At 40.7% G+C, this 19,245-nt stretch overlaps 3 protein-coding genes across 4 annotated transcripts; 2 read left to right on the top strand and 1 right to left on the bottom strand.

The window, feature by feature from the left end:
- The first annotated feature begins 1,595 nt into the window (after positions 1–1,595).
- Positions 1,596–3,149, top strand: LOC138589517 (cytosolic sulfotransferase 3-like). Its single transcript, XM_069659836.1, has 7 exons — positions 1,596–1,731; positions 1,841–1,969; positions 2,103–2,203; positions 2,366–2,492; positions 2,590–2,687; positions 2,774–2,948; positions 3,037–3,149. Exons 1-7 carry the CDS (start codon positions 1,596–1,598, stop codon positions 3,147–3,149), a joined length of 879 nt encoding a protein of 292 aa, XP_069515937.1.
- A 4,013-nt stretch (positions 3,150–7,162) lies between these two features.
- Positions 7,163–8,727, top strand: LOC138589518 (cytosolic sulfotransferase 1-like). The gene is made up of 7 exons (XM_069659838.1): positions 7,163–7,325; positions 7,412–7,540; positions 7,773–7,873; positions 7,956–8,082; positions 8,172–8,269; positions 8,369–8,543; positions 8,615–8,727. The coding sequence occupies exons 1-7, from the start codon at positions 7,190–7,192 to the stop codon at positions 8,725–8,727; spliced, it is 879 nt and encodes a 292-aa protein (XP_069515939.1). The 5' UTR covers positions 7,163–7,189.
- A 1,478-nt stretch (positions 8,728–10,205) lies between these two features.
- Positions 10,206–17,884, bottom strand: LOC138589347 (cytosolic sulfotransferase 2-like). 2 transcript variants are annotated; one of them, XM_069659608.1, is made up of 8 exons: positions 17,855–17,884; positions 16,213–16,351; positions 15,982–16,110; positions 14,113–14,213; positions 13,890–14,016; positions 13,706–13,803; positions 11,441–11,615; positions 10,206–11,356 (listed from the first exon to the last, which is right to left on the bottom strand). In XM_069659608.1, the coding sequence occupies exons 2-8, from the start codon at positions 16,349–16,351 to the stop codon at positions 11,244–11,246; spliced, it is 882 nt and encodes a 293-aa protein (XP_069515709.1). In that variant the 5' UTR covers positions 17,855–17,884; the 3' UTR covers positions 10,206–11,243. The 2 variants fall into 2 exon arrangements, with proteins under 2 accessions (XP_069515709.1, XP_069515708.1); XM_069659607.1 differs by lacking the exon at positions 17,855–17,884 and adding an exon at positions 16,446–16,585.
- Positions 17,885–19,245: the final 1,361 nt, after the last annotated feature.

Here is a 19,245-nt window from a genome sequence, read left to right as displayed (position 1 = left end):
AGCTTTCAATTTTCCAGTCGATCTACGTTCCAACCCTTACCTATCGTCACAAGCTTTGGGTAGTTACTGAAAGAATGAGATACAAGCGACCAAAGTGAGTTTCCTTCGGAGGATGTCTGGGCTCAGCCTTAGAGATAGGGTAGGAGCTCAGAGATCCAGAGGGAGCTTGGAGTAGAGCCGCTTCTCCTTTGCATCGAAAGGAGCCAGTTGAGGTGGTTCGGGCATCTGGTTAGGATGCCTCCTGGGCGCCTCCCTTTGGAGGTTTTCCGGGCACGTCCAACTGGGAGGAGACCCCGGGGCAGACCCAGAGCTTGCAGGAGGGATCCCGTCTGGCCTGCGAACGCCTCTGAATCCCCAAGGAGGAACTGGAAAATGTTGCTGGAGAGAGGGACGCCTGGGTCACCTTGCTGAGCCTGCTGCCACCGCTACCCGGCCCCGGATAAGGAGAAGATAATGGATGGATAGATGGATGGATGGGAGGCTGCCCAAATGCCAGACTTGGACAGTAGGCCTCTGCGCTCAGTCTCAGCTGCCCCAGGGCGAAGAGAATAACTGAGATAGTACACCCAGATCCCTTTTTGAGCAAGTGCCAATCGTGCCAGATGTTGAGCTCCCAGAAGTCACTCCAAGCCGTCTTCCAGAGGATTCAGAGGAACTCTGGGCAGCACTTACAGGCTATTCCACTGGGTCCTGGAGCAGAACTGGCCAGGACTTCTAACACAAATTTGCTGCACAAACAGGATTCCTTAACAAATACAGTAAATGTCTTTATTAAGTTTTATCATTTCTATGGTTCCAAACATCATAAGTAAACTGTTTTCTGCAGAAAAAATAAATCAAAAAGTTAGTAAACTTACAAGTTACAAGAGTTACAGCTCCTTGTTTTCTTTCATGCTCTCAGCACTGGCATTAAAGTGATTATATAAAGTGCTGTCTCTAAGGTTGCAACATATTCATACTTGTTTACAGTTTCCTCTGTTACGTGCTTGCATAATGATTCTCCCCCCCCCCCCCCCCCCCCCCCGACTTCTATAGTACTATTTGAAAATGGGAAAACATTTTCCCTGTTTAGATTTTCAGAACGAGCCCAAGCACATCAGTGTGAACTCGCCCCGAGGTGAGGGGAAGGGGAACTGAGGGTAACACAGAGCAGACGGGGAGGAGCTGGATTTTAGATAATAGAGCCGACAGTAAGAATGTACACAGTGTTCAATGTACACAGTGTTCTGCAACAAGAAGAGAGAGAAAGGAATATAGCTTTTAGGGAAAATTAAAACAGAAGAGACAAAAGTGTCCGAAATACAGCAGAGGAATCAGGACTGATCTGAAATTTCTGCTGATCCAGATGAGGTATGCCTCTAAAATAATCTGTCTTTAAGTGTATTTTGCTTTGAAGGGAAGTTTAATGCTTCAAAAGGTGAGCCAAGTAGATGGTTAAAGTTTGATCAAAAGAGCAAATCTCTGAATGATTTACAGAAGTTACTTTTTGAAACAACCTAACGCCACTGTCTGACACTGAAAGGGAAAACTGCTGCTGCATGAATCTCTGCTGTTTGATTACCCTCAATCTCTGATCCCATCTTCTTTTTAAAAAGATGGATTTACCTCGACCAGAACTGTTTGATTTCCAAGGAGTCTCAATGACCCACTATTTCACAGACAACTGGGAGAACGTTCAAAAGTTTCAGGCCAGGCCAGATGATATACTTATTGCAACTTACCCTAAAGCAGGTCGGTCGACCAAAACTAATCAGTTTAAACCTTTTATAGATCATAAGATGTGTATGGATTTGTGAAGGGGGGTTGTAATATTAAATTCCTCTCTCCGTGTTGCTTTCAGGAACAACATGGGTCTCCTACATCCTTGACCTGCTGTATTTTGGTCAGACATCCCCAGAGCGTCAGACTTCCATCCCAATCTATGACAGAGTGCCTTTCCTGGAGATCAACATCCCGTCTATGGCGACAGGTAGAACAGACAATCAAAAATACTTGTATTATCTATCAACTTTATCATTGTATTGTAAGAGTCATATCCCTTTTATCAGTGTCATGTTCCCAACAACATGCAGTACTTTCTCCATTTTTACTTCTTCATGTAGGAAAAGACCAGGCCGACAACCTCCCCACCTCTCCTCGACTCATTAAAACTCATTTCCCAGTCCAGTTTGTGCCACAGTCCTTTTGGGAGCAAAACTGCAAGGTCAGTAAAAGCATCATCAGCAAGGGTAAGCTAGATTTTTGAAGTATCTGCTGAAGAAAGGTAAAAGCCACTCTGGCAGGACTGGTTTAGCTCAGTCCGTAGAGCAGGCGCCTAATGACAGAGGCATGAAGTCCTCTGATTATTTGTTTTCTCCTTCTTTAGATAATCTATGTGGCACGCAACGCCAAAGACAACTTGGTCTCTTTTTTTCACTTTGACCACATGAACTTAGCTCAGCCTGAACCTGGAGACTGGAGCAACTACATCCACAGATTCATGCAGGGAAAGAGTATGAAATACAGTCCTAATAGAGTTGTTTTTAAAGGAGATGCACAGATTTCTACTGAATACTTCCAAAGAGCCTTTATGTATTTTTCTTGTTGTAGTGTTGTATGGATCCTGGTACGAACATGTGAGCGGCTGGTGGAAGAAGAAGCAGACTTATTCAAAACTTCACTACATGTTCTACGAAGATCTGATTGAGGTAATTACTTTTGTGGTTTCTCCCTTTTCAGGCTCCTTTTAAAGCTCATATCTTATAATGTTTATATCTGATCATCTTGCTTCCAGGACACCGGACGGGAAATAGACAAACTCTGCGGCTTTCTCGGTTTGTCTCCTTCAGTCGAGGAAAAGCAAAGAGTAATGGGTGGAGTTCAGTTTGATAACATGAAAAAGAACAGCATGGCCAACTACTCCACGTTCCCAGTTATGGATTTAAATATTTCTCCTTTCATACGAAAAGGTAACCAGACAAATAAATGACCTAATGTGAGTGACATGACACAAAATCAGGTCTGCTGTCTTAACCAGAATTCTCTGTGGTTCTGCAGGAAAGGTTGGTGGCTGGAAGGACCACTTCACTGTGGCCCAGAATGAAGAGTTTGACGAACACTACAGGAAAATGATGAAGGACCCCACACTCCAGTTCCGCACTGAAATTTGAACAGGACTGACAGACTGTCTCTGTGCGGAGATTTGTCCATGACGTGATGGACATGTGGCATTTATGTGATTAAAAACAGAAGTTATAGTTGTCGCTAATATAAAGCATAGAGTCTTCTTGCTAATAGTATCATGATAATCATTGTATTCAAGTATCTCTTAGTCTGGCTGTGTGTGTAAGAGCAGCTGTATGAGCACCATTTATACTGATACTCTCAATTGTGTGAAATAAAACAAAATAAGCTGATTCATATTGTTTGTATTTTTTTCTCTGTGAGACATTCAATATCAAAGCATCCACAGCAGGATTTGCAGGATCAGCATTTACACAATGACACACAACTACTTGAGTCCGACATGCTTGAATTGCCCATAGGGCTGAATGTGGTTGCATGGTTGTCTGTCTGCGTATCAGCCCAGTGATTGTCTGTCCAGGTTGTACCCCGCCTCTCTCACAACGTCAGCTGGGATCTGCTCCAGCCCCCCACAACCCTCAACTGGATAAGCGGTATAGATAATGGAAATGATCTAGGGTATTGAAAGAGGTGAATGAAGAGGGATCTTATTTTGTTTTATGTGGCCATTTCTAATGATTCTGATTTAAGGATTTTTCATGTTAATTTAAGGAAGACATAGTTTGCCTGTTCCGTATGTTTTTTTTTTAAATGTGTCATCGATTTTTGGACTGGCACTGGTCTGGTCTTGGTCTTGACTGGGTCTTACCCTGCCATTGTCTTGGTCTTGGCTCAGTCCCATTCCCTAAAAGTCGCCTTGGTCACGATATAATGCGGTCTTGGTCATGACTTGGCCATGGTTTCGGTGGTCTTGACTGCAACATTAAGTAAAATACAATGAAACAAGATTTAAGATGGGTAAAACACAATAATTAAACTGTTTCAGCAGCTGGTTAAATTACCAGGACTGTTGGGCAGCTACTCAGGTTGTGCTCCATTGAACCTTCCCCGGAGCAGAGAGGACATGCTGGAGACTCACTCTCGGCTAGGTAGGAAGTCATACACAGCTTGGACCATAAACTTGATACGCTGTGTGTGTTCAGAAAAGGTTATCTTCCTCTCCAGCGCTCCCTCCCACCGTATCAATGCTCCTTGCTGCCGCATGCCCACCATCCTGCTGGTCCGCTTCTCCTCAACACCTGCCCGCACCTCCTCCAGGACTTGATGGCGTATGTCCTTTCACGGGCTTTGTTGTGTTAAGGCTGCAGGAGAGCTCCCAACCCTGCCTGCCCAATTGCTACTGTGTCCACTGAAGCCTTGAGTCTCCAGACCTGCTTGGGCTCTCCACTTGCCTCCTGCTTATCTGCACCATGATGCCTGCTGATGCCACCCTAGAGTCCTGATAGAGCGGTGCCTCTCTTGTGAAGGATTCTCTGAACTCCTCGTCAAGGGTGCTGTTGGGAAGCTGGAGTCAGCCTGTGCTGCTTTACTGGAGGCCACTTGATCCAATGCTGCTGAACTAATTTGCTAGGAGCTGGAAAACTAAGCAGTTGGAGGTTCTGGGCTCTGTGGGGTGTCTCCGGGCTGGGCTCCTCCTGCGTCTTATAGGCGTGAATCGTGTGTGCTACACTACACTCCCCTACCCTAAGCATTTCATCCGGGCTTGATGGATTTTCAGGCCACAGTCATTTTTGCAGACCTTGCAGCAGGTCTGCTCGTGGATAATCCATTAGCCAATGTCATCATCGTTTGGTCTGTCCTGGTGGAGAATTCATCCATTGATCTGTATCTCGATTGGGTTCTTCCTCACGGAAGATGCAGGTTGGGCTGCATTCCCATTCCTGCACATGTTGCCGTCTTTCCGTGCTATCCAAGTTCAAGTGTTCGTTCACCTCAGTCTGTCGAACTGCCACTTTGTGCTTTAGTCTTTGTTGCCTCCCTGGCAGAGCACCAGCAAGCCCAGGGTGCTTACTCTGTGTATAGATCAGGTTACAATCATAATGTTGTAGCTTCATCATTGTGTCTTTTGGACAGGTCAAAGAATGTTAGAACTCACATCTGTCGTGCAGTAGCTGTGCACTCTTTTTGTCCAAGATGAAGCCAGTAAAAATAGTCAAAGCACTTTTATCACACCCTTTTTATCTAACATTCTTGGCATCTCCAGTATTTTTCTTCTTTCATCTTCCTTTATCTTGTCTGGCTTCACACCTGCATAAGACATGCAGTTTGCGCTGCCAAAGGCCCGAAGGATGCATTCAGCTTGCACGGGCCATTTCAATTATTTCATCTCTAGATGTTATCTGGTAATTTTTTGTCTTTAAGTTTGCTTCCAGGTCTTTCCGATCTATGGTGTTGGCTTCTTCATTTTCATGACTCATGCTTCCTAATCATACGATGAGTTCTTGCTTCAGCTTTTCATGTAGCGGTGCTTAAACCCGCCTGGGAGTATGGACAGGTGGTTGTGCAGAATTTTCAAATTGTATCTTGTAATTCACCAAATTGGCCTTATCTTCAGCTGAGTTTACAACAGCTACGTTTAAATGCACTCGTCTGTTCTGTCGTCTGATCTTCTGTTCGTACAGTTCACTATCCAATCTGGGGGCCGACAAGTGAGGCATGAAACACCGCTTTAACAGCTGCCGCTTACAGTCACCTTTTCTAGTGCAATTCCCAGCCTCACACTTTTAGACAGTTAGGAACGCTAATCATTACTGATCTCTGCTGGTGGGCGCTGTTGATAATTTCCTTCACTACAAGAGCCATTTGAGTGCGAGGGCAGGGTTTTGAGGAAATCAGAAAAGAAATCAATTAGTTGTAAAGATGGAAAACAACTCCATTGTGTTGTGTTCACAAGAGAACTCAAAATGTAAAATAACTGGGACCATCAGGTAGTCACACGTCTCTTCATTGCCTTACCCACCTTGGTTGAGTACAGACACAACGCCCACACTTTGTAACCCTCTGGTATTGCTGAGGTACAAAGTAAATCACAGGGATAAACCATTTACCAAAGTGCCAATCTGAATTTCATTGTCAGTACCCTGTGTTCTCTAAGCAATAACAATGAAGTTTAATATTTGGAATGAAATGGGAGGGGGAAGGATACAGATCTGCTGTTAATCATCTGATAAACAAAATAGCTGGAAAAGATAAAAACTGAAAAACAACAATCAGAGGACATATTGAGGTCTCACTTATCTCGGCAAGGTATGTCTCCACAATATCAGTTTTTCTAAATGTTTTTGGACCTCTTTCTTTATAAAATGATGTTTCACTTTGCTACGGGTCAAAGACTCGTTTAACATCAATGTAGCCATTAGATCAAATTTGTTTGTCTCCTTCGGTTAAAATTACTTTTACTTGCAAGCTGCTGATATTACAATAACTTATTGAATATATCTGGGTGATGCATTAAAATGTTTTACATTTACAAATAGACGTTTACACTACTTACAAATCCGACTATTTGAATTCAACACCATATTACGAAAGTAGAAAATGAATGTTGAAATGAAAGTGAAGACCCTATATGAAAAAGTGACTAGAATAAATTAATCTTCTTTTTTGTTTTTATGTGCATATCCGTGTTCATTCTGAGAAAGCTGTATAATTGGAGTTAACATGTATATGTTTCTCCGCTCACTTGTGCATGGTTTGTTTCCAAAAAACTAAAGTGACGATCTCAGAGTTAACGATGGTTTGCATTTACTGTCAAAGCTGATTTATTTTCATGTTTTTTTCTATTGAGCCAGCTTTGTCCCTTAACATGAACAATCTTTATTTCTGCCAATTTGTTACCACAACACTTTGATCATGTGATTTTTATGGGGTGGGGGGGTTTGTTGTCTTTTTTGTAGGTGGGCTCACTTCCTCGACCTGTTTGATCTGAGCTAAGGAGATGGTTAAAGTTTGATCAAAAGAGCATATCTCTGGTTGATTTACCGAAGCTACTTTTTGAAACAACCTAACGCCGCTGTCTGACACTGAAAGGGAAAACTGCTGCTACGTGAATCTCTGCTGTTTGATTACCCTCACTCTCTGATCCCATCTTCGGAATGTTTGAATTGTGTTCTCTTTTTTTAAAAAGATGGATTTACCTCGACCAGAACTGTTTGATTTCCATGGAATCTCACTGACCCACTATTTCACAGACAACTGGGAGAACGTTCAAAACTTCCAGGCCAGGCCAGATGATGTAGTTATTGCATCTTACCCCAAAGCCGGTGAGTTAAAAAACACGATGCGCTTTGTTACACAAATCTTAAATTGGTGCATGTGAGTGAAGACTTGTCCACCATCTCCCTTTTAGGAAACACCTGGCTCTCCCATATTCTTGACCTGCTTTTTTTTGGTCAGATGTCTCCAGATCGTCAGACATCCATCCCACTCTACTTTAGAGTGCCTGACCTGGAGATCACATTCCCTGATTTTCAACCAGGTTGAATTTAAAATCATATTTTATCTTCCACAAACATGCCAAAAGGTTGTTTTGTTTTGCCTTAACTTACTATGGTCAGGAGTTTCTTGAATACATCAACTACAGTTTATCTGTTGGTTTTATACGCCCTATTTTAGGATTTTGTCTTATTCAGACAGAGCACTGTAGCATTCACTGACATGTACACTCTTTCCATAATGTACAGGATCCAAGTCTCCAACTATTTATATAGGAACAGACATGTTGAACAACGTCCTCACTTCTCCTCGACTGATTAAGACTCATCTTCCAGTCAAGTATCTGCCAAAGTCCTTTTGGGATCAAAACTGCAGGGTATGGTTAACAATATTACACCATTAGGGCTAATCTTGCTGAAATAATCTAAGCATTGTTTGTATGGGTTTTTTTTGTATAGATCATTTATGTGAGCCGTAACGCCAAAGACAGCGTGTCGTCTTATTTCCACTTTGAACGCATGACCGCAATGCATCCAGAGCCTGGAGACTGGAGCAGCTACCTCCACAGGTTCATGGAGGGAAAGAGTGAGTATGATGTTTGCAGTGTTGCAGAGGTGCACAGATTTCTAATGAACACCACGGAGGTGCCTTCATGTATTATTCTTTGGTCTCAGTGGTGTTTGGATCCTGGTACGACCATGTGAGCAGCTGGTGGGAGAAGAAGCAGACTTATTCAAAACTTCACTACATGTTCTACGAAGATCTGACTAAGGTATTTGTCTGCATTGTGTGTGTGTGTGTGTGTGTGTGTGTGCTAGTAATCTGCTGTAAGTAGTAATAGTGTGACGTTTCATATTTGACCACATTCCAGGATACCGGACAGGAAATAGACAAACTCTGCACATTTCTTGGTTTGTCTCCTTCAGCTGAGGAGAAGAAAAACATACTCAGCAGAGTCCACTTCACTGAAATGAAAACAAACAAAATGGTCAATCATTCATTATTCAATGGAATGGATTTCAAAATTTCACCCTTCATGAGAAAAGGTACAGTGACTCATATACGCAAAACCAGATCTTTGGTTAATATCCCTGACAGATTCTCTGTGGTTCTGCAGGGAAGATTGGTGACTGGAAGAACCATTTCACTGTGGCCCAGAACCAAGAGTTCGATGAACACTACAAGAACAAGATGAAGGACACAACACTCCAGTTCTGCACTGACGTTTGAACGGGACTGTGCAGGCTGTGGCTGTGAGAGAGTGGTCCATGACTGACTAGATATGTGGTAATTCAGTGAAGAACCAAGTTATATGTAGTTGCCTATAATGTGATTGCAGAGTTAAAGTGTGTTCTTTCTATTTTAATCTATATGGAGATTGTGATTGTCTGCATATTATGAAGCACAACAGAAATCAAAGACCAGTCATGTCTGAGGGGGAATATTTCTGTAATAACAACATACTGTATATTTGTAAAGCAAATTAATTAACCAATTATTAGGTGCGTAATTTAAAAGAAGCTATAATACTAGTCCATTAACACTGATAATGTCGAATAAAGTCTCATACATACCCATAATTTGAAATGTAAGAGATACGTCACATTGTTTTGAGTACGAAACATTTACAAAATAAAATAACCAGACAATAAAAAGTATTAAAAATGAATAAAATTGATGTCTCTTTTTCACTTGATTTGACCCCCCTCGTTAGGACACATGGAGATCGGTGCCCTATTGGCAACTTTCAGAGTTGCATGTTAATATACGATTACAATTAAGTATTCTTAGTTTTATATTTCCTCCTCTCTAGTTCTATTTGCAATGTAATTTCTTTCCCTTGGTTTACCACGTTCTGACTGCTGCTCTTTGGCTTTTCCTAACCTTTATGACATCTTATTCTTACTATTAACTATTAGCTGGTGAGCAGGAAGTTGCCCCCTCAGTTAAAAAAAAATACAATGTTGGCCAATAGACTCAAAAGTATTGTGGGATACATTGTTGGTATTGGTCTTTTATAGGATTAGTTGACAATTAGAAAAGCAAAGAACAGAAAACTTTAGGTAACATAAATGACACAAGTGTTCTATTAAAGCTCCTGTGAGAAACTTTTGGTTTGTGTTGATTTTAGCGCCCCCTGTGGATACAGTGGTACCTTTTATCTCTTTGTTGATACTGTACATGTCTGAGTGGTGGTTTTTTTAACAAAAAATCTCATTCTGCTTTCTTTAATAGTCATATACTCACTTTACATTTCTGCCCTGGAAAATGTAAACAAAGGCAGTGTGCAGTTAACCGGTTCGTCTGACACCTACCCCCCGGCCGGCAGTTTGAGGCATTAAAAATAACCATAAAGAAATACTCAATCTTGTCGCTGATGATCTGGTTTGCTTTTGTAGGTCATATAGAGTCATCAGAATTAATTTCAGTCTGTTTCATGACCAGCAAAAAACTCCTCACAGGAGCTTTAAACTGTCGGTGACACGAACATGATTAGCTAGGAGCTAGTGTTATTAGTGAGACCACCAAAGGTTATATAAATACCTTCCCTTTGAGAATCGTGAAAATTGTTCTTATTGGCTTTGCCATTGGTTTACTCTATTAGTGCTTCTTCCCTACAACCCGAGACAGATGTTTGACGACCCAAACAGGAGGTACCAACATCATTCATTTTTCAGTAACTCCAGACTTTTGTTTCTCATCCAATTTATTTTTCTTCCACAAAAACCCCAAAACAATCAAAAAAGGGTCAAGGGTCAACTTAAATCTTGTTAACTTTCAAGTAATTTGTAATGACTCGATGAAAGACGCTGCCAAGAGGTTTCTATATTCTATGATTTGCAGTTATGAAAAATGTCATTTTAATCCTTTTAGATCACATCCTCGGTTATATTGTGCATCTATTTGACAATATAGGCCAAAAAAAAAGACAGAAAATCCATTTCTTTGTATTCTTATATCCAAATCCAAAAATATATCCCGTGTGCTTACGTGAGCTAGAACCAACCAATTTCAACCAATCAATCTGCAACATTTAGTCGCAGAGCACCAAGAACGCTCGGTCAGTTAGCTAGCTACTGCGCTGTGGAGAACGTCTGTCTACGCCCACTTCTCAGCGATCAAATCAAATCCCTCTAATGATATGTCCCGCAGGCACGTCCTGTTTCACTCGGAAATACGTCACGATACGGAAGCTAGATACTCTCGAAATGCCGTTTCAGCTCGGCTTTAAAGCCCCAGCTGGGGGTTTCATATGCCAAATAGCCTTTTTGGCTAATTCTAGCTTTGTTTTAACGATGTTGATTCGTTAATTTGCACTTCTCAAATAAACTAAAACAGACCATTGCCTCAGTGTTGCTTTGGTTGTCATGTCAAAATGAAATCCAGACTTGTGGTTATTTCAGGATAATCTCTTCATTAGTGAACATAAAAGTCACCAATCATTTTTAAAATGTTGAAACAAACCTTGACATTGTTTCCAAGAGATCGTTACTGGCTGCAGATGTATGTATAACATAATTGTACGTACAGTTAGTATATATCTATCTAAACAACTTCCATGTATCAGTAGCAGAATGCAGATTTCCAAACAGTTAAATGAGATTGAACATCGCTAAAATGCCTTATTGTTTGCTTGCTTTTAGCCATGTTTGATGATTCAATGACGATCAAAGACATCAACACAGTAATCAAACGAATCAAAGTTTAGGACTCTTCCTTGTGCACAGCAAGGCCTGGCCAGGTCTCTACACTTGAGTACGAAACTGCAGTGCAGGGTTCTTCATTTTCTGCTTGTAGATCTCATTGAACACTTCATCCTGGGCCACAGTGAAGTGGTTCTTCCAGTCCCCAACTTTTCCTTGAGAAGCAGACAGGATCATTTAGGTTATTCAACAAAACCAATGATAAAATGTTTGAGCAGAAAACATCTTAACAACCGTACCTTTCCTCATGAAAGGAGACACCTTATGATTCATTAATGGGACGGTGGTATAGTTGGCCATTTTGTTTTCTTTCATTTTGTCAAACTTCACTCCAGTTACGACTCTTTGCATCTCCTCAGCTGGAGGAGACAAACCAAGGAAGGAGCAGAGTCGGTCTATCTCTCGTCCAGAGTCCTGAGGAAAATAAAACACTCTCTGCGTCAGCCTAGTCAAACATACATTAGTCAATATCTTTCCGATCAACATCAAGTCTTAAAAAGGCTGCTTATTCTTATTTATACATCTATATACTACACTGATTTATGTCACATTTCTATGTAACGTTGTAATGGTCTGTGTCAAATGGTACAATAACACTTTCATCACTTGTTTTATAAAAATGAGTCGGGAGACATTTAGCTAAGCTTAGCATAAAGACTGGAACAAGTCCAAATGTAGACATACTATTCATACAGCACCACAAAACTTCACAAATGACATGATATATTTTCTGTTTGATCTATAAAAATGTTTGGACAATGTCACTTGCACAACGGCTGCTGAAGTTTCAGCCTTTTCTTCAGCCTGCCTGACATGCTAACTTCCCTTTGGCCCCTGTCATTCATGGAACTTTGCATCCTTCAGTTTACAGCCACTCCAGCAGATGTCCTCATACTTCCCCATTTTTCTTTCACCTGCTTTTCTGCTGCAAACACACCTTATCCCACATTTTTCCAAACACACCTAGTAATTTGCTAAATTGCTGCGATGTGCATTTAGGCCTAGCTTAACTCTAAAATGAACCTGCCTGTACCATTTTCTTGCCCGATTCCTATTCCTTTGGCCTTTACTATTTTGTCTGCATTTGAATCCTCCATCCTATAATCAATACTTGAGTCCTGTTACGACTTTACAAGCGAGTATATGCAAGACTATTTGTTGGCTGAGTGCAGCGACTGCACTGTGGATTCCCAGCTGCTGTGAACTCCAGGACGGAGCACCATGGCTTTCTATTTCCCTCTGTTTCCTGTCTTTATGCTAAGCTAAGCTAACCATCTTCAGCTAAGCTAAGTTAACCATTGTCTTACTTACTGCATAGTTACTAGGAATGGGCGTTTGAAGAAATTCCCTAACTCGACCACCGATAACGTTAACAATCAATTACCCGATTAATCGTTAACTTTGTGTTTTATTTTTTAATCAAATATTTATTTTCATGTTTTCACAGCCTCAACTTTTTAAACACAAAGAGAATAAAAAAATTGCAGCAAACAATATGTCACCCTATTTACAGAACCGTATATCATAATCATTATATATATATTATATATCATTATAACTGTGCTTCATTCCTCTCCAACATATGTTAGTGTTTGTTCACAAAACTACTTAAATCTGCTCACCTTGCTTTTCTTCGGGTATTTTCCCTCGCTCACCTCCACCTGCTGTAACTGCACACAGCAGCTCTTTCTGTTTCTCTCTCCCTCTGTGTGTCTGATCTGCTGACCTTCTTCGTGAGCTGCACGTTTTACAAAGTCGCCCCAAAAAACACAACTAGCGTTATGAGTTTTTCATCCGCGATGTCGGGTGAGCCGCACGTAAAGGAGGCTCGTCGTTAAAGTGACAACCTCGAAGATTTTTAATTTAAATAAATGTCTATCTATCACCGAATGAGGTAACACAATGGTGATTGAGCCGATGGCCCACTGATGAAAGCCTTTGCATTTGCAGTATTATGGACTGGGTGTCGGTGGTGACCAAGTGGCGCCCAGTTAGTGACGCGCTTTCCATCAGCCAGCAGTGGTTGGTCTGCCAGAGAGGGTAGGCTGAGCTAAACGGCTGCTTTTCCGGTCTCTGCAAGTGTTGATGACTACAGATACAACTTCGTCAATAACTATCTTTTTGACAGATCAAAAAAGAAACATGGTACAATTAGTCGCCAAATTGACTTGCCCCCCCTCCCTCGTCCAACAGGGAAAGTCTTCCACTGTGAGGGACATGTGTGAAAGGACAACTGTTTGGATTTTGATACCAACGTCAGATCGATAAAATTCAACATGATCATCCAAATTCTTATCGACCACTAATCAATTATCGATTAACCATTACCCATCCACTGTACAGAAAAGAAAAGTAAGAGGTAAACATCCTCATTCTTCTTCTAAACATTGATAAAACACAGAGTATAAGATATTACTACAAATCAGTTTTATTGAGAAACGATTGATAACTTAGCACACTGAAGACAATTTTCAAGATCACCAGCTATGTTGGAAACAACTCACCTCGATCATATCTTCGTAGAACATGTAGAAAAGTTTGGAGTGAGTCTGTTTCTTCTCCCACCAGCTGTTCACATGGTCAAACCACGATCCAAACACCACTGAGGACAAAACATACGTATGAGAGGACTTTTAGGTTATGAGAGGACAGTGTGCCTCCTTTACACTAAACATACACTGAACTCACCCTTTCCTTCCATGTAATTCTGAAGAAAGGTGCTCCAGTCCCCGGGATCTGGCTGGATAGTGTTCATGCGGCCAAAGTGGAAATAGGACACTGCGATGTCCTTTGCATTACGAGCCATGTAGACAATCTACAGAAAGAGAAAACACTGACTTATCTATCTGCATCATAATTAGGTGGGGTTTATTATTCACATATTTAAATAATGCATATGAATGGATTTTACCCGGCAGTTCTGTTCCCAGAAGGACTTGGGTACGAACTGGACCGGAAGATGAGTTTTAATGAGGCGAGGAGTGGTGGGAAGCTGGTCTGCCTGGTCTTTACCTGGAGATTACTCATAGGTTAATAGCATAGTCACCAGAGAACAACACGACAGTTTCACTTCTGTCATTATGTTGATTTTGACTGCAGAAAACAGCTATGATCAGTAAAACAGCTCCAAAAAGTTCTGCACTACCTGCTTAGCACCAAAGTTAGCCGTTACTGTCTCTCTCCCTCATCAACAGTCACATTCACACTTCCCAAAGTCTCTTGCCATTCCTAACCTCTCCACCAGATGCCCTCCTCTTTCCTTCCTGTCACCATCAACACACCTGTTCCCAGTTATAAGGCTCGGTCGAGATGACTGCCGGCTCGCCTCGGCAACAGGCGAGAGTAGCCGATTGTAGTCGGGGGAGGAGTCAAAAAGAAACTTCTTTGTTGACATGTTTGCTGCTCGCCTCGTCAAGCATTTGTAATGCTAACACCTCACTGTAAAGTGATGTGAATAAAGTCTTCATTCAAGTTCTCATTATATTTAATTCAGGGGTTTTGATAGTTATTTTGGTATAAACACCATTGCAGATATGTTTACTAACACAGCGTTCATGAGCAATGAGTAAAGCATTACATTGTGAATGCCAGTATTTTGATAAAACCGTGTCTGTCTCGCATTTCATGATGTTCATCGGGGAATAATGATGAATAAGACAGAAGTGTCATCACTCCCTTGTGAGTGGTGTGAGCTTTTTTCAGCCAGTAGGCGCTTCGCTCAAATCAGAGCAAGTCATTTCCCATCATGCATGGTGTTGTGCAGTCGGTGGAGAGCAACTGCGGCGCCTGGCCCTGAAAACTGCGACAACATCCGTCATGCACTGTGCTTGGCAAGGCGGCGATCGATTCCACGCAGGCCGAGCTCATCTCGAACGAGCCTCTTATCAGCCATGAAATCACCTCACATTATCCACTCCACCTGCTCACCTGTCGCCAGTTAACTGATCAGTCTCATGATGTAACGCGCCATTTACTTTGTTTACTTCCTTTTGTGCCATTCCACCTGCGTGTTCCCACAGTCATCCTTCTTTATCCTGCCTGCACTCCAAGTAGCAACTAACTGGTTAACTAAGAGGTACAATTATATGCTGAGGAGCAATATTTCCTCAGGAACTAAGAGATGGAAAACAGAGCTAAAAGAGAGTGAATATTAGACCTGTATTAATACAAAAATCGGTGGTTGAATACAGTAAGGATTAACAACATGCACCACTCCTCTCTCAAAACACTCTCTCGTTGACTTTTCCTGCACCATAAGTGAGGCAGTGCACATTCATGTGGTCTGACGGTGCGGCTTTGTATTCAAAGTAGTGAAGTTGCTATAAAAACACCTGTTAATGAACAGTTGCCTACTTATACATGCAGCAGCCAATTCATCATATCACTTGCATGGCTGAGTGCATGTATGCCAGCAGAACTGATCTATAAATGGGTACAGAGTCCTGTTTCAGGACTTTGTACATTGTTTGTAAAATAAAACTCACTCAGTGTTGTAATATGCAATGATTATAAGAAAAAGAATGAAGGCAAAGTGCACGAATCAAGGGAAATGTGAAACACTCAACAGATATGGTCCAGTGTCTCATGACTGAAACCTAAAGATCCAAGACATTTTCTTTGCATACAAGGTTTTTTGTTTGAACCCATGTTCAATGTGCTGTTCTACTTTGCCACAATAATCCATTCACCTATCGAGATGCTGATAAAAGAGCATGATTATTACATGTGTGTGCCTTTGGCTTTTTTAGACTTCTATCTTTTAATCAATTAATGATTCAACCTGTGAATAGAGACGGTATGATGATCTCCAGAAATGGCACTCTCTCTTGAATAGGAATGGACTCCTGACGCTCCGGACATGTCAGCCCAAAATAAAGAAGATCCAGAATGTAAGAAACCCACGTGGTGCCTGAGAATAAATAAATAAATGCATTCTGTTCAGTGGACTTCACTTAAATATATGTATAAATCCAGGGCATTCATTAAGATAAAATTACACACAGAGCCCCACCTGCTTTAGGGTAAGTAGCGATCAGGATATCATCTGGTCTTGCTTGGAAGTTCTGTATGTTTTCCCAGTTGTCAGTGAAGTATTTGGTCATGGGGACTCCATGGAAGTCAAACAGTGTTGGTCGAGGTTGCTGATCCATCTGCAACAATAACACATTTAAATTTAAAATATGAAATATGATCTTACATTTGACCATGCTGCCAGGACAGACAATCGTACAACAAGAAACTTACCCTTCTGCGTAGTTATTTCCCCCAAAAAGTGGTTGTGTCTGGATCGTCCTCACTAAAGAAGTCACTTTGTTGTGAAAGATTCACTGTGACATCTTACATAACTTCCTGAAATGATTGTAGGCGTGTAAAAGTCGTTGCCATCTGTGATTTAAACCAGCGTGACCAGAGAGGTGTACTCCGAAATACGTTCGGCACATCCAGGCTTCCACCAGCTGAGAGATTACCGTTTATCAACTTTCTGTGCGCGTTCGCATGAAAGGGGCGTTTGACGCGTCATTTAACACTTCTTCCGCACAAAAGGGAGCGAAAAAACAAAGAATTTAAAAAGTTTTATGGCCAAAAAAACATGAAATCTGCTGGTAATAATGGGTCAAATTTCCTTGCAGGGTTTTAAGCTCAATGTAAAAAAGAAAAAGGTTTGAAGTTTGCTTTGAAATAGAGCATAAGTTATCAGAGGTACTGGGGGTTCAAATTAATTTCAATCCATCTATTTGTATTTTTCATGCAACTTCACAGGATGGTGTGCGGTATCCACAGAGCTGGGTTATTCTTTTTTCCAATTATATTTAAGAAACTACATCTTCACCTTTATTTAAACACTGGAGTAAATAAATGGTTTTGAACTGTAGCGTAAATCGGTCGATTAATTATTTAATAATTATAATAATTAGACTCGTCATAGAATGCCTGCACTCTATATTGACGAGAAGTTAACTTTAAAGTTAATTAAAAGACTTAACCTATCATAGGTATTTAACGGGGCACCACCCTATTTTGACAAAACAGGGAAAACATATAATTAGTTACCCAATTATTTTAATTCAGTCTCATAATCTGAAGGTTGCTACACTTTAGGATTGAGTTCGTTTCGCGGTGTACAGAGGCTTAGTACTTGATGAAAGATGGATTGAAACCTGTTCAAAAGGAGTGAAGTGTAGCAGCTGAGATATTAGGAGGTATATCGCCCAAAACCTTATCCTAACCTTCCTAACAAATCTGTTGCGTCCGGGCAACGGTGCAAGTTTGAGCACTCCTCATATCCGAGACTTGCTCTACTGATTAAACTATTTATTTCTACCCCAAAGTAGTTATTCTTATCCATATAACCTCCCCACATGCAATACCTCTGGATTCTCAGCTGCACATAGTGTCAGGGTTTTGATTTAAACAAAAAGGTTGAGGACCCAGATGCAGACTTAGATAATGGATTTAATAAACAAAAGGCAAAAATGCAAAAACCAAATCTAAACTCCAACAGAAGGCAAAAAGGAAAATCAAAAGGCACAGCAATAAACTCAAACAAAACCAGGAACAGGTAATCCAAGAGACACGAGGAAATCACGGCACGAAGACAATCCAGAGTAAGGTCATGGACATAGACTAACACACGATGGAAGACATAGACTCACGTATGATGGATGACAATGAACAGGCCACAAGACAGGGGAGCACAAAGACTAAATAAACTTAGGAGGTGAGGCTAATCAGACACAGGTGAGACAATCAAGGGGCAGGTGAAAACAATCAGGGCAGGGCACAGAATCAAACAGGCGGGAAAACACACAAAGGCAGGAAGTGGACCAACACGAGAGACAAGGTGACAAAGTAAAACAGGAAATGATCTAACCAAAGAGACACAAGTGAAATACTTAACTAAACAAGACTAAACACCGACAAGAACACAGAATAAACTAAATACAAAACTAAACGATGAAAACTCATGACAAGGGACAAAGTGACAAGGTAAATCAAGAAATAATAACTGAACACCGAAATACAAGACAAAAACATAACTAAACTAGAATGACTCATGACACATAGACTCCAAACACTACTGGATGAAAATACACAGAATGAGGTTACATGGCAGATTCCTGAGGATGAAAGTACAAATTAATGATGAATGTCCAGATCAACACATAGCAACCTTCCACACTCTTTATGCATTTCTATGTGAATGTGATACCTGGATCTATATATATATAGATATATATTTATCTATATATATATATATTTGTAGGTCAGATATGTATTCATAGACACACAACCTTGCTAAATTACATTAAACAGATGTCCTGACTGAATCAACATTAACCTTACTCTAAACTCTTAGTTTATAAAAATAGGTCTACATCAGCCTGTTTTTCCTTTTTGTGTGTGTGTGTTTTGTATTTCCTTTCCTGTACTTCTTTTGGTTTCTAAGATGGATAGACAGTTTCAAGGGATTTCAATAGAAGATGCATGAACTGGATGATATAGGCCTGCTATATATATTTTTTGTTCTTTCTTTTGATGGGAGATTTCATTTCAGTTTGGGATTGTAATAAGTGATTTGTTATTTAACCCTTCAGTTGACATATTTTATTTAAGTAGAATAGATGAAAAACTGAGGTTGAGCTTGCGTGTGTGGTGTCGGTTATATGTGAATTTTATTAATTTTATTTTTTTTGTGTGCGTGGGTTGAAGACTTTGGATTTGTTCATTTAATCAGTTTGATCTTTGCACACAGAGAATGAAATAATAAACAGGGGGAATGATTTAGATGACTGAGTTTTATATTATTTTGTTGCACGCATAAAAAATAGTTTGTTGTAAACCTGGTGTCTAAACCCTGGTGTCATAATAATAAAAAAAAAACGAGCCCTGTACCTTTAGCTGGAAGTACAAATGAACCTTGCTGTTGTTTAGAAGCTCAAAAGTTTAATAATGCAGTCATGCAACATTAATAAAATACTTATTCAAGGAATAATTTAAAATTTTAATAAAAGGGCTACAGCCAGGAGCGCTAGCCTCGCTCAGT

The sequence above is a fragment of the Semicossyphus pulcher genome, unplaced genomic scaffold (assembly GCF_022749685.1).
Source record: "Semicossyphus pulcher isolate SPU_LCO1_2020_fin unplaced genomic scaffold, fSemPul1.0.p SCAF_13, whole genome shotgun sequence".
Lineage (NCBI taxonomy): Eukaryota > Metazoa > Chordata > Actinopteri > Labriformes > Labridae > Semicossyphus > Semicossyphus pulcher.
Note: the sequence above shows the minus strand (reverse complement) of the source record. Positions and strands in the feature narration are given on the sequence as shown.

Excerpts from the sequence above, each read along its gene's own strand:
- LOC138589347 (XM_069659608.1), bottom strand. The coding sequence starts at position 16,351 with ATGGATCAGCAACCTCGACCAACACTGTTTGACTTCCATGGAGTCCCC. Across the intron at positions 13,804-13,889 it reads GAATTACATGGAAGGAAAGG|TGGTGTTTGGATCGTGGTTT; the intron begins GTGAGTTCAGTG and ends TTTTGTCCTCAG. Across the intron at positions 11,357-11,440 it reads GTCTCCTTTCATGAGGAAAG|GAAAAGTTGGGGACTGGAAG; the intron begins GTACGGTTGTTA and ends CTGCTTCTCAAG.
- LOC138589517 (XM_069659836.1), top strand. The coding sequence starts at position 1,596 with ATGGATTTACCTCGACCAGAACTGTTTGATTTCCAAGGAGTCTCAATG. Across the intron at positions 1,732-1,840 it reads TGCAACTTACCCTAAAGCAG|GAACAACATGGGTCTCCTAC; the intron begins GTCGGTCGACCA and ends TGTTGCTTTCAG. Across the intron at positions 1,970-2,102 it reads CATCCCGTCTATGGCGACAG|GAAAAGACCAGGCCGACAAC; the intron begins GTAGAACAGACA and ends TTCTTCATGTAG.
- LOC138589518 (XM_069659838.1), top strand. The coding sequence starts at position 7,190 with ATGGATTTACCTCGACCAGAACTGTTTGATTTCCATGGAATCTCACTG. Across the intron at positions 7,874-7,955 it reads TTTGGGATCAAAACTGCAGG|ATCATTTATGTGAGCCGTAA; the intron begins GTATGGTTAACA and ends TTTTTTGTATAG. Across the intron at positions 8,270-8,368 it reads TCTACGAAGATCTGACTAAG|GATACCGGACAGGAAATAGA; the intron begins GTATTTGTCTGC and ends ACCACATTCCAG.